The 13,911-nt window shown below is 43.0% G+C and overlaps 1 protein-coding gene across 1 annotated transcript; it reads right to left on the bottom strand.

Annotated features, from left to right (window-relative positions):
- Nucleotides 1-1,299: 1,299 nt before the first annotated feature.
- IL21 (interleukin 21) lies at nucleotides 1,300-12,729 on the bottom strand. The gene is made up of 6 exons (XM_043969617.1): nucleotides 12,580-12,729; nucleotides 12,420-12,455; nucleotides 8,369-8,376; nucleotides 4,802-4,937; nucleotides 1,442-1,519; nucleotides 1,300-1,350 (listed from the first exon to the last, which is right to left on the bottom strand). Exons 1-6 carry the CDS (start codon nucleotides 12,724-12,726, stop codon nucleotides 1,300-1,302), a joined length of 456 nt encoding a protein of 151 aa, XP_043825552.1. The 5' UTR covers nucleotides 12,727-12,729.
- Between the last annotated feature and the right edge of the window lie 1,182 nt (nucleotides 12,730-13,911).

Raw genomic sequence — 13,911 nt, 5'->3', positions numbered from 1 at the left:
ATAAATATATTTAGCTTCACATATAAGGTCATTGAAGAGTCTGCTTGTTTCCATTACACTTGTTTGGATGCTTGATATATTTAAGACATTTAAGACAAAGGGAAATTTCTTTCCCCCCAAACCCATCTAGACACAAATTGGTGCAAGAAATTTTGCAATGTTGGCTCCATAGGAGTTCAGTTTTAAGACTTCAAAGTTCAGGTTAAGCCAGGGATGTTATTGCTGCCTGCCACCTCCGGTGTCCACTAGGGAGGCTTTGTTGGAGAATGGGAGGGAGGCAGAAAATTGAGTGTGGCAGCCTCAATGGCCCAGAATACTTTCTCTGAACTTAGTGGATAGGACACTGGCATTGGAGTTAGAAAGACCGGAATTCAAATCCTTCCTCAGGATCGCAAGCTGTGTGACGCTGAGCATATATCACTTAGCTTTTTTCCCCCCCTGGATTCATCTACAAAATGAGGGGGTTGAATTCTCTGGCCCCTAAAGTCCCTTCCAGTTCTAAATCTATGAATGGTAAGGGGATTTTGATAGGGACCCTTTTTTACCCTCTGCTGGCACAATACCCTAATCCTATGACAAAAAATGAATTATATAAATACATTTCTTCATTTCCATAGAATATAAATATTTCACTGGATCCTTATGAAAAAAACGACATTCTTAGTAACAAGCTAGAAAAGTAATTCCCTTCAAAGTATAAATAAGTTACACTTCTGACATGTAAAATATACTAAGATGGGGGGAAAAGCTGCTCAGATAAGATTTTAAAAATTATATCTTTTTCTCTTTTAAAAAAGTTTTGTTTTTTAAAAAATAATTTTTCCTAATTCTTGTGTTTCTATCTTCTCCCTCATGTTTGAATGGGGACATCTTTCTATTATGAATATAAACTAGTCAGTACTTAATTAAGCATGATAAAGAGACCAGGGTTGTCAGAGGAGAAATGGAATCCAGAGCGATCCCATTGAAGTCCTCCTTCCTCATTTCCCAGTGACAGTGCCCCAGTGAAGGATGAATATCAGAGGACATGGCCTCTCCGTCTGTTCCCTCAGTAATGAGGCTATGGACTGAGCTGACTCTACCCTCAAGCTATCAGAGCCAGGATAGAACAAAGTATGGAAGGTTTGTACCTGATAGTAATTTGGGAAAACTTCCTGACTTTCAACTCTTATCTGAACTCATTTTCCCCCCATCACTGTTATACTGCATTTCCCCTGTTAGAATATTAAGATCTTAGAGTATGTCATCTAGTGTCCAACTTCCTCTTAGGGCTTCAGGTATCTTCACCTCCCTCATGTATTAGGTGCAGTGGCCATGACAACGGTGATGATGCTGATCAGAAGAAATCATCTGTGAAGACAACACAGAATCAGTGATCCCAGCATGAAGAACCCAGTCCCCATGTAGAGATAGAAGTGATTGATATAAGAGACAAAGATACCTTTTGGAGAAGGGATCTCAGGCTGTCAAGGAATTCTTGGGGGCGTTTCTCCTCAAAGGAATCACAAGAAGGGCATGTCTGGAAAATCAAGAAGCAGAAGCACTTATTTACACTCTTAATGTCATGGGTTCTTAGAAAGAAGAATGGGAGGAAGAGGGCAAAGGAAAGAGGGAGAGAGGAAGCAAGAAAGGAAAGATGCAAAAAAGAGGGGGAGGGAAGGAAAGGAAGAGAAGAAGGGGGGAAACCAGCTGGTATTGAGCATTCCTACCACATTCCAAGCATTGCACTAAGCTCTAAAATATCCCGTTTAGAAGAGCATACACAGCACCTGCCTATTATCCACTAAGCTGAAAGACAATATCCTGCACTGTCACTTTACTGGGGGTGGGGGCAGGGAGGAGAATGGAAAGAACTTGGAGCCAAGAGCCTGGAGTCCTAGATTCTATTCCCACATTTGTTCTAATATGGCAAATAATTTTTGTTAAGTCACTTAACCTCTTTAGGCTTTCTTACTTTAAAATGAGGAAGTTATCTTTAAGGTATTAAAACATTCCATGACTCATTCTCATTCTCTCTCTCTCTCTCTCTCTCTCTCTCTCTCTCTCTCTCTCTCGCTCTCTCTCTCTCTCTCTCTCTCTCTCTCTCTCTCTCTCTCTCTCTCTCTCTCTCGCTCTCTCTCTCTTGCTCGCTCTCCCTCTCCCTCTCGCTCTTCCTCTCTCCCTCTCTCATGTTCTCTCTTTTTCTCAGAGGAAGGGAGAATAACAATAGTCAGGGATGATGGATGGCCTTTATTCCATTAATCAACAACAAGTATTTATGAGATGTCTATTCTGTACTAGGAACTGTGATGGATGCTGTGGATAGAAACCCAAAGAATGAAGCAATCCTCATCTTTAAGGAATCTGTATACTATTAGGGAAGACAATCCATGCATATATAAGTAAACACAGAATAAATGTAAGTTGTTTGGGAGAGGAGGGCACAAACAGTTTTGGGTGTCAGAATAGGCTTTGTGTAAAAGGTGGTGTTGGGGGGAACATGAGTGTGTCATTTCATTCTCATCCCAGGTCTGCCTCCTTACTGGCCTGAGTCAAGCCTGGTCCTAGGTATTGGCCCTGGAACTTTGTTTGGAAAGAAGAGGGGGATTTTATGAGACAGATGTGAGATTGGAGTTCATTCCAGATGTGGAGGGTAGTCTGAGCCAAGGCACAGAGATGGAGTGTGAACAGAGAGCAGGGTAATTTGGCTGGACTGTAGTGTGTAAGAAGAAGAAGAGTAATTCACGTATGATGAGACTGGAAAGATAGGCCAGCTTGTGAAGGGCTTTTATATTTGAGCCTAGAGGCAATAGGGAGCCACTGGAGTTTACTGAGTAGGGGAATGAATGATGTGATCAGATCTGCATTTAAGGAAGCCCCCGGGACATCAGTGTGAAGGAATGGATTGGAGTAGGCACACACACTGAGGCAGGGAGACCTAATAAGTAGCCATTGAAATAACCTAAGCAAGAAATCATCAGGACCAGAATCTGGTAGTTGGTTTATTAGAGAAAAGGAGTTGATATGGGAGAAGTTGTGGAGGTAGAAAGGGCAAAATTTGGAAATTTATTAGATAATTGGTGTTAGGGAATTAGGAGTCAAGGATAATTCAAGGTTGTGAGCCTGAGACTAGAAGAATGGTGGTGCCTTCAACAGAAGGAGGGGAGGGAACAAGAAGTTAAAAGGCACCCATTATATGTCAACCATTGTGCTAAGCACTTCACAAATATTATCTCATTTGATTCTCACAATAACTTTGCGAGGTAGGCACTATTATCCCCATTTTACAGTTGAGAAAACTGAGGCAAACAGAGGTTAAGTGACTTGCCAAGGGTCACACAGACAGTAAATGTTTAAGGTCAGATTTGAGCTTTGGTCTTCCTGCTTCCTGAGCATGTAAGCTGTCAGAAATAAGAAAGTTTGGAGGCAGTGATGGAGAAGAGTGTTGGGGATGTGTTAAGTTTGAGATACTATGGGACATCCAGTGTAGAAATACCCAATCAGTAGTTGGTGGTGAGGGACAGGATTAGGGAGAGAATGTGGTTGGTTATATGAACCTGTACATCAGCTGTATAGAGAGAGATGATAATTAAACCGATGGAAGCTCATGAGGGTCATCAGAGAGAGGGGTACAAAAAGAGAAGTCCAAGGATAGAACCTTGGGAAATGCTCACAGTTGGATAGGGATATAGATGAAGAGGAGCTCAGGAGACTGAGAAGGAGAGATCAGATGGGTAGGTAGGAGGGGAACCAGGATAGAATTGGGTCGTGAAAACCCAGGAAAGAATATTCAGGAAGAGAGAGTGAGTGGTAAGTAGAGTCAAATGTGGTAGAGAATTCAAGAAAGATTAGAGCTGAGAAAAGAACATCAGATTTTGGCAACTGGAAGATCTGGTAACTTTGGAGAAAACTATTTTGGTTGAGTGATGAGGTCAGAAGCCAGATTTAAAAATAATTGAGAAGAGATGAAGTAGAAGCAACAAGTATAGACAGTTTGACTAAGAAAGGGAAGAGAAATGTATCACTTGAGGTGAAGGTAGGGTCTTAGCGAGGTTTTTTTTCCCCTTCAGGATGGGGAGACTTGGGCACGTGTGTAGACACTGGGAAAGGAAATAGTAGACAGGAAACAGTTGAAGATGTCAAGGCATGATTGAATGGACAGTCTTCTGGAAAAGACCATAAGAGAATGGGGTCAAGGGCCCATGTACCACAATGCTTATACTTATGATGAATCAGAGTTACTCAGCCATTATGGTGTCAGAGATGGGTCTGGAACTCAGGGTCTTACTGGCTCTGAGGCCATCTCTCTATCTGCTATGTCACATTGACCCTCAAGTTAAAAAGACTAATTAGCTTAAATCAAAAGCTACTAGAGAAAGGGCAGAGAGGAGCTTCTCTCCCCTGCCCCACTCCACTCTCCATCCTTCACCTCTTCCTTGCCCCAACCACACCTCAGGTATGGTTAATGGCACCCACCCCAGTGCTCCAGTTTCTAATTATGGTTTTGCTTCTAGACCACTCATATTGAAAGAAAGAGGGTTAAGAACACTACTATCTAGGAGAAGATATTTGAGAGATTACAAATGACAGCAAGTCTCCCTGCACCCATACTACTCCTTGGGAGGTTGAGTACCTGGGTTTGTTGCTCACCTTGAGCCTCAAGGGCACCTTCGAGTTTCCAGCACTTTGCAGTCTGGAGCCTGTGCCTTCCCCCCAAATGAGACTTAACCAAGGACAACCAAGAAACCTTGGAGAGACCTTAGAATAGCCAATTTTGTGGCTCACAGTAGAACTTGGTAGATGGGAAAGACAACAAGCTTACTGAGTTGGTGTTCTTGGCTTCCTTCCAAGGCAGTTTCCTTCTGAGTTGTTTAATTAAAAAAATCAAATCTCCTTTTCTTTCTTCATTATTGAGGGTTGTAATGGGGTCCTTCTGGAAACATTTAAATAGCTGACTGCTCCTCACAATGTTTCCTGAAAGAAAAAATGTTTATACATGTATGAGAAAAACCATGCAGAAAAAGTGGCCTCTCCTGCCTTGGTCATTCCATTTTTCTCATTGGTTTGGATTAATATTTATTAATAACCGGCATTTAAGTTAAACAGTGGCTAGAGCACTGGCATAGAGTCAGGAAGACCTGATTGCAAATCCTGTCTTCTATGCTTATTAGCTGTGCTGTCCGAGGGCAAGTCACTTAACCTCTCCCAGGTTCAGTTTTCTTACCTGTAAAGTGGGGAGATTAGATTTACTGGCCCCTGAGGTCCTTTCCAGTTTAAAATCTAGGATGCTGTTTATGAAGGTTTAAAACTTTCCTGTTTTACATAAGGTGGTGTGACTCTGGGGTTAACATCTGTGTGTCTTGTCTCTGATGAACAGAGAAGGGGGCCCCACTTGCACTAGTTGAGGGAATTTCCTCATCCAGTACTTCCCGACAGCAATGAAGACCATCAATATGGGCCCCTCTTTTCCTTCTTGTTCCTCCTTTAGGAGTTTGCAAAGTGCTTTGTAGAATGGACAGCATTGGGTTCTAATAACAACCCATGGAGGAAGGTACTACAGGTTCCTTCTTAACCATTTTACAGATGAACAAGCAGCCTATAAACTCTAAGTGACTTGCCCAAGGTCACAGAGCAAATAAGGATCAGAGGCAGGATCTGAACTCAAGGTCTTCTGGGTTCAGCATTTTCATTACTTTTCTATATGGCCTCTCATCAGATCATGGAGAGACCTTGAAGAAGGGAATGAAGCGATCAACACTGTGCCAGGGCTGTGTACCAGCTACTTGAGTGCTTCCCAAGTAACATCTCATTTGATCTTAGAATAACCTGAGGAGGGGAGGGGTTTTTATTAGCCCCATTTTACAGATGGGGAAACCAAGTCAGCCAAAGGTCAAAGTGATTTGCCCAAGCTCACACAGCTAGTGTCTGAATCCAGATTTGAACTTAAAGCTTCCTGACTTCTGACCCAAGGGCTCTACCCCATTGCCACCTGGCAGCCTTTTAGGTACCTGCTGACCATTAATCTCTACCTGGTATCCTGCCCTGGATAGTTCAGGAAATTCTAGGGGGAATGCCCATTCATCACTTAGTGAGCCATCAATACATCTTTTAAAAAATATGTTTCGGTTTGAATGTTTAGAAAGCTGTGTGAACCCTGGATAAGATCACTTTACTTCTGTACTCTAGGCAATTCTCTAAGACTGCAAGGTTATACAGATGGTGCCAATCTGCACTGATTAAGGGAGTTTTCCTTACCCAGGAGTGGCCTCATACCAACAAAACTGCAGATTAACTCGCTTTCCCTGTTATAAAATCAATACAACCAACTAATCAGATTCTGTAACTATTTATCTTTAAATTAGTTTCAATTCGTAAAGTATCAAAGCAGCAACTCATTACTTCCTTCTAAATCTTCAGCAGGATTCTCTTTTTGAATCTAGTCACCTTTCTCCCTTTTCTCTCTTATATGATCATAGTTAAGGGAAAGAGCCATAGTTTAAGAGAGAAAAGGCACCAAGTCTTCTCTGCAGAGAGGGCTAATCCATCTTGGTCTCCCAATCCCACTGTGATAATATTGAAGTTTCCTCCAAGTTTGGGATGATGTCCCAAGTGAAGCAAGTTACATTTAAGCTATAATAATAGCTAGCTTTTATATGATGCTTTCAGGTTCCCGGTGAATAACTTAACATATATTACCTCATTTGGTCCTCAAACTACCCTTTGAGGTGGGCACTCATTTTATTGCCATTATACAGATGAAGAAACTGAGTCCTAGAGACTTTCAGTGTCTTGCCCAGGGTCATATAGCTAATAAGTAACGGAGGCAAGGCTTCAGACCCAAGTCTTCTTGACTCTGAGTGGGAATGCTCTAACCACTATGTGACCTAGATGCCTAAAATTTAATGAAAACCTCTCCAGATTTAAGGAATGTTGCCTGACTCTAAGAATCCTGGGGTAGAGGACCTATCGTTGAGGATTAGCTTTATCCTCTAAGAGAGTGCTTCTGGAACCTGGTTAAGTCTACAGTTTCAAGGAGAATTAGTCTATTCCTTTAAGGGAAGAATGGGTGGAGTGCAGGCACAACCAGGTACCAGCCCCTGTCCTGCCAAGGCTTGTAGCTTACTTCCAATTGATTGGTGATGGATTGTGCATCAAGAGTTTTCTGAAAGTGGAGCCTAGCAATTAAAGTCTGCTGTGATATGCATATGGCATTGCCTTTGTAATCAGGAAGGCTTGGGTTCAAATCCTGGGATCAGAACTGAGAAAAAAAAATGGAGAGCCCCTAACCTTGAAAAATAAAGCTTACGGGGGCAGCTAGGTGGAGCAGTGGATAGAGCACCGGCCCTGGAGTCAGGAGTACCTGAGTTCAAATCCGGCCTCAGACACTTAACACTTACTAGCTGTGTGACCCTGGGCAAGTCACTTAACCCCAATTGCCTCACTTAAAAAAAAAAGAAAAAGAAAAAGAAAGCTTACAATTGTTTGGTTGTTTAAATGAATCAAGTTAAAGCTGGTTCTAAGAAAATGTAGGATCCTGAATCGAGGTAGAACGCGAGGAGACCGTCAAGGTAATCTGGCCCAGTCCCTCCACCGTCCAGGTTGGGGAACCGAGGCTCAGAAGTAGGATCTTACTGGGGTTACTCTACGGCCAAGTGAGGGTGCCTGCTTCTTATAGGATCTTAGAGCTGGGAGGATTGTTGAAGCCATCGAGTTCAGCCTCCCCATTTCCTAGATGAGGGAGCTGAGGCTCATCGAGGTTGACCTCCATAAAGTCACACACTAAGTATCAGAGGTGACATCCGAACCCAGGTCTTCCTGACTCCAAGCCTAGTGCTCCGTCTGCTATACTATGAGTTGGTTACTTTTTTGTTAATTTTTTACAACCCTTCGTCTTTGGAGTTTCTCGTAGATGTCGGGGGGGGGGGCGGGGCGGTGAACCCCCGGCTGTGCCCCCTGCTTTGTATCCTTCGCAGACCCGAGGCTCTCCCTCCACCCGCTAGCTCGCGTCTCCCCGAAGTGCTTTCTAAGGGATCCTGCAATGAGGTGATCGCCGCTCCCACCCCAAGAGCCGGTTCCTCTTCTCTCCTTTCCCTTTCAGCCTCCCCTCTAGTCTGGCCACCCGCTTCGAGCAGGGCCAGGCAGCCCCCCTTCCGCAGCTCTGTCAAAATGCTTATTTAAGAGAAACGATTTCTAAATGTGAACTCGGGCGCTGCATTTTTCCTTGAAAACCACATACTCGCATTTGTTTCAGTTTCTCTCGTTTTCTTTTCTTTTTAACCACTACCGGCCTAACTTACTGGAAAAAAAATAATATTCATAATTAAAGAGGCAAATTTTCCAGCTGAAACTGAAAAACCTTAACTGTTTCATCCGTGATGATCTGAGCAACCAGTGTTTCTCACCGAGGCTCAGGATTGCTGAGTTAACACTTCCAGGTGTGTGTGTTGACAGAAAATTAGACTCCAGAGAAGAATGGAGGTCTGCAGACCTTGTATCATTACCCCGCTGATCCGCTGGGTCAAGGGTATTATTGATTACAGGCTCTTTTTTAAAAAGGAGATTTAGTGCAAGTCCTGTGTGCTCTTTGAATTACACTTTTTTTTTTTTTGGCAGGGGTAGTGCTTTGGTTATGACTAGGTGCTGGTAGCCATATCACAGCCCCTGGAGCTAGACTAAATGCAGATGGTTTTAGTTCTATGTCACCCGGTTCAGAAACAGCTCAGAAAAGCTACTTGTGACTTGCCCAAGGTCACACAGCTGGCAAGTAGCAGAGCCAGAATTGAAAACTAGGTCCCTCCTGAGGGACAGCTCCTAACCCTAACCCTCCTGACCCCCTAGTTATAGAATCATAGGCTCATAGATTGAGAGGGGACCTTTGAAGAAGGAAATAAGCATTTCCTTATTGCCTACCATATGTGCCAGGTCCGGTGCTAAGCACTTGACGAGGATTCTCATAACAGCCCTGGGAGGTAGATGCCATTATTATCCCCATTTCATGGTTGAGAAAACTAAGGCAGAGGTCACATATCTATGTTTGAGGATGGATTTGAAGTGAAAGCCAATCCTTTGTCCACTGTGACATCTAGGTTCCTCTAATAGCTCTAGAGGCTATTGAATTCAACCCTCTCATTTTACAGATGAGGGAATTGAGGCACAGGCAAGTTAAGCAACTTGCCCAGGGTGGTCACCCAACTAAAAATTCCTAGTGCCTGAAATTTTACCTTAGGTCTTTCCTGATTCCAAGTCCAGCTCTCTATTCACTATGCCACACTGTCTTTCTGAAAGGTATCTAATCTGAACGTCCTTAAACATGCAATGAAAAGTCCTTTGGTGTGATGGAAGAAGGGCTGAACAGAGTCAAGAGAAGTACATTCATATGCTAGCTCCAACTGGATGACCTAGGACAAATCGCTCTTTGTCTCAGTTTCCTCACCCGTAAAATGGGGGTTATAATGCTAACTCTTCACAGGTTGATATGAGGAGAGTGCTTTGAAAATCTGAAACTCTATGGAAATAGAAGCTGGTTGAACCATGGACTGTGTTGAAATAAGCATGTTGGGTCTTTCCCTACACAAACGCTGGCTGACACTCCTTGGTCCACCCACTGCTTCTCTGAAGCACTCACTGTGTTGCTATAGCTGCCCGGTTCTTCCAGCAGCGTGGGACCCTGGGCCAGTATCCTGGCTCTTCCAGGTCCTATTGGGAAGGATAGCTTTGGGTATCTCTTTTCCTTGACCTTTGGCCATTATGAATTAGTCAGAGGAAATCTATGGAGTTCCCTGCTGTAGTTTGTTGGCCATCAGTTTGGGAAGTCTAAGGAAGTCAAAAGCCACAGCGACAAACCATTGAGACACACTCCTTCTTCTTTCTCCAGCAGGAGACTGAGACGAGGGTAGTGCTTACAACCAGGTGCACTGTCTCAGATTTCACAGGGGACAGCGTTTGCTGCTGTTAAAATAGAATTGCATGGCCCGTGTTAGCTCCATTTTTCTCCTCTGCAAACCAGGGATTAGAGCAGATGAATGCTAAGGGGTCCTGCACCTCTCTGATGACACTCTGCTATATTTTCCAGAACAGGAGCACCCAAAGAGGTCCTTCGGGCTGTTTAGCTCCCTTGGCCACATCTCCTTTGTTCTATGTGGAAACTAGGGACTGGGTCATTGAAAAGATGGGTAGCTAGAGAGATCCTGACACAGATAATTTTCATAACTGACATTATAAAAGGATCATTGACCTCCAGCCAGAATGGACCTCACAGGACACCCCGTCCAACCCTCTAATTTTATAGATGAGGAAACAGAGCCTTAGAAAGGGAAAATAACTAGTCTAAGGTCACATGGTGGGGTCGTGATTTGAACCTAGCTCCTCCGGCTTAAGAAAGTGCCTGGCCCATACGAGGTGCACTATAAATGCTTAGTTCCCTCACCCTTCTTTCCATGCATGGTACCACAAGTGCCTGATACAGTCCGTTGAAAACTTTGCAAAGCATTTGACATATATTTTCACTTGTCCTCCTGATACTCCTTTAAAGCCAATACCATAGGTTCTGATGAAGAAATTGGGGCTCTAAGAATATCAGTGATTAAAGCATAAGGATCTGGACCCAGTTCTTAACTGCCAAGTTCAACAGTTGAACTAATATTCCACTAAGAACTACACAAAGACTGGGGACCTGTCTCCTACTGTAGACTCTCACAGTCCTTGCACCATGGGATGGAGCCTCATCTATACTTTGTATCATAGCCAACCCCAGCCCAGCAAAGTGCTCTGCGCACACTGATTAGGTAAGTACTTCATAAACATTGGGTGTATTGTATCATATCTATTCGCCAAGCTATACCAACCTCTACCATTCACAGTCTGGAGGAAACATTTAGATGTCTTCATTCCCAATCACTTTCGAATCTTTCTGAAGGCTAGTCAAATGGTCTCAGCTTAAATGAAGGTTAAACAAAAGGGAGATTGAAGCAAAGCACCCGTGAGCTGAATGAAGCACTTTCTCCCTTTCTGCTGGGGGGACGGCTTAAATCTGCCATTTATCACTGGTATCAGACACCATTTGACGAGCACAAGTCTCATGGCTGAGACAATACCCTTTCATTTTGCCTCATTGTTTACATATTCAAAGCAGGATGAGCAAACACATGTATTAGGAAGCATCCTCCCTTGGAATTGGCTAAGGACAATGTTCTCCTTCCTGTTGGTTGGAGGGAGCTCTTAGTTCGATTCCTTTTGTAAAGTGTATCCAGTAAATACCAGTGCAGAATAAGTTTTAGGATAAATGAGTAACGGTGACTCATTCATTTTCTCAACTATTTACACTCACTTACAGTAACTCCTTTCTTGTTACTCTTTGGTTTAACATCTAGCTCCATCCCTGTGCTGGCCCCCAGATCCCTTTATATCTTCCTAAGATTACCTTTGTTTGTTTTGTTTTGTTTTTTGTTTTTTTGAGAACACAAGTGCGCAGCAGCAAAAACAATCCAGTAGCACTTTCTGTGTGTGGTGCAAACAAGAATCAGCCTGAAGTTAGTATTATCTAAATGAACCTTCCTGGGATCCTGATGGATATCTTTTTAAGTAGCTTAATAATTCATGATTCATCATATAAGCAATGCCTAAATGATCAACAGTACTCAGAATCCCTCTGAGCCCAGAGAAGTAAGTATAGTCACCCCCATGTCCTATTCTCAGCCATCCTACTAATTATTTTTCTTCACCTTAATGAACAAACCTCTCCTGGTATGAATCCAAATTTTCTGTGTTTTTTCCTATCTATCGAAAATGAGATGAGGTGCCTACTCCTCAGGTGCTTTCTCAAGGCAGAATGATAGGCAGACTGTGTTGCCTCTGGATATTCATTTCAGCCAAGTAGATTTGCAGAATCTTGGCTGGAGAATCCAGTCACTGAATTGGGAGTCAGAGAACCTGACTCCCACTTAGGTCATTTATTAACTGTGTGACCTTAGGCAAGACATTTGACATCACTGTGCCTCAGTTTCCTCATCTGGAAAATAAGGAACCTCTAAGGTCCCCTCCAGTTGTAAACCCATGATGCTAAGATGTTGTCTATGGTCCTATCCATCTATGATTATGATAGATTATCTAGCTATGTCTTGGAAGCGGTAGAAGATCAAATTCAAGAGATGGACGTATATTAAAAAAACCCCTTAGATGATAATCCAATAGACTGTGCTTTATATACTTGACCACTTGTCATAGAAGAATGCTTAATATCCAAGCAAAAGTTAGATCAGAATTTTATACCTTCTTGTGTACAAGATTTAATTCCAAATGAGTGGACTGTTTTAGGATGAATGATTTAATTTTGATGCTGCATGACACTCCTGCTTGCTCTACAAAGACAGGACATTTCCTCCTTATCAGCCATTTACAATACTAAAAAATAAACATTTAGAGCAAAGTAGAACTGGTCTTACCTCAACATTTTCGGGGGTCAGCAGAAGTGCAGTATCCTAGAGCAAAAGAAAATGGCATTCATATCATTTTGGGGGGAAAGGGACTCCTTTTAGACTGAGAACAAGCAGCATCAAAGCCTTGGGCTGTTCGTGCCTTGGTGACAGCTCTATTCTTACTCACCGTGTCATTCACACACGTTTTCAGCTGTTCAACAATTTGTAGAAGTTGGACTAGCCTGCTCTGGCGACGGGTTGGGGAGCTGTTAGAGTTAGAGGCCAGTGTCCCAAAGAAGATGATGACCAGACAGCAGATTATTGTCCTCTCCATGAGGCCAGGTTTTAGGCTTCCAATTGCCAAGAGTCAATCCCTAGCTTTGCTAAGGGTCCACTGCAGGGGTACAATGGACAGGCTCACCTATTTATTCATCCTTACAGGAGAGCTAAAGCCCTCCCATTTCAGCCTGGAAATCTTTGTGAGATGGATGAATGTGAGTAACTTTTTTCTTTTCCACTGGCTAGGTATACGTGTGCATGTGTGAGGGCGTGGGGGGCAGGGATTGATGGAGGCAACAAAATGTGCCCCATCTGCATGTTAGACAGGAAAAGGAGAGAATGGGTGGATTCCAGTTTTCACCATGAATCAAAAGGGGCCCAGGAGTAAACAGTAGGTATTATAAAACTTCAAAGCAATAAACAAAAACACCTTGATCTCATTTTTTCAGGCCACCCACAACATCTTACCTGTACCATCTGACACCCTGGGGATACATTCATAGTGACACTCCAGCAATGAGTCAACTGGCCTCATTTGTTGCTCTATAGGTCTTACCCCAGTGCCTTTGTCATTCTGTTTGGAATTATCTGGTGTGCCACCAGCTACGTAGGAGGAGAGAAAGCCTTTAGGAATTTTTAAATACAGAGGGCATTCCCCCCACCCAAATAATTTCTAGGTTCTGGCTAACTCAGAATTGGGACTTAGTCAATCGGCATTATTGAATGCCTACTATGTGCAAATAGCACATTTGCAATAGCAAATCTTGGTTTACTATTATTAATATTGACACCCACCAGCAGTGTGAAATTGGGCAAATTACTTATCTCTGAGAATCAGCTTCTTCATCTGTGAAATGAGGATAATAATATTTCAAGTACTAACCTCACAAAATTGTGGTGATATAATGCTCATATAAGACTTTACAGAGCTGTGTATAAATGGCACCATCATTATTGTGGTGGGGGCTTCTGACACTGGATTTGAAAATATTGACTTGTCGATGCTCAAGGTGCTGTGCCTTCTGACCCACTGCTGCACCTTCCCCACCCAATGATGCACCCCTTCCATGATATCGTTAAGTAAATCTCCTTTTGTTAAATGTTAGATGTTCTACAAAGGTCTCATTCACCCAGATGACGGATGGGAGAGAGACAAGAATGAAGAAACAGAGATAGAGAGAGATACAGAGAGACAGAGACAGAGGGAGAGAGACAGAAAATAAGACAGAGAGAAAAAGAG

This window comes from Dromiciops gliroides, chromosome 6 (genome assembly GCF_019393635.1).
Source record: "Dromiciops gliroides isolate mDroGli1 chromosome 6, mDroGli1.pri, whole genome shotgun sequence".
Classification (NCBI taxonomy): domain Eukaryota; kingdom Metazoa; phylum Chordata; class Mammalia; order Microbiotheria; family Microbiotheriidae; genus Dromiciops; species Dromiciops gliroides.
The sequence above is the reverse complement of the archived record's forward strand: the minus strand, read 5'-3'. Positions and strand labels throughout refer to the sequence as shown.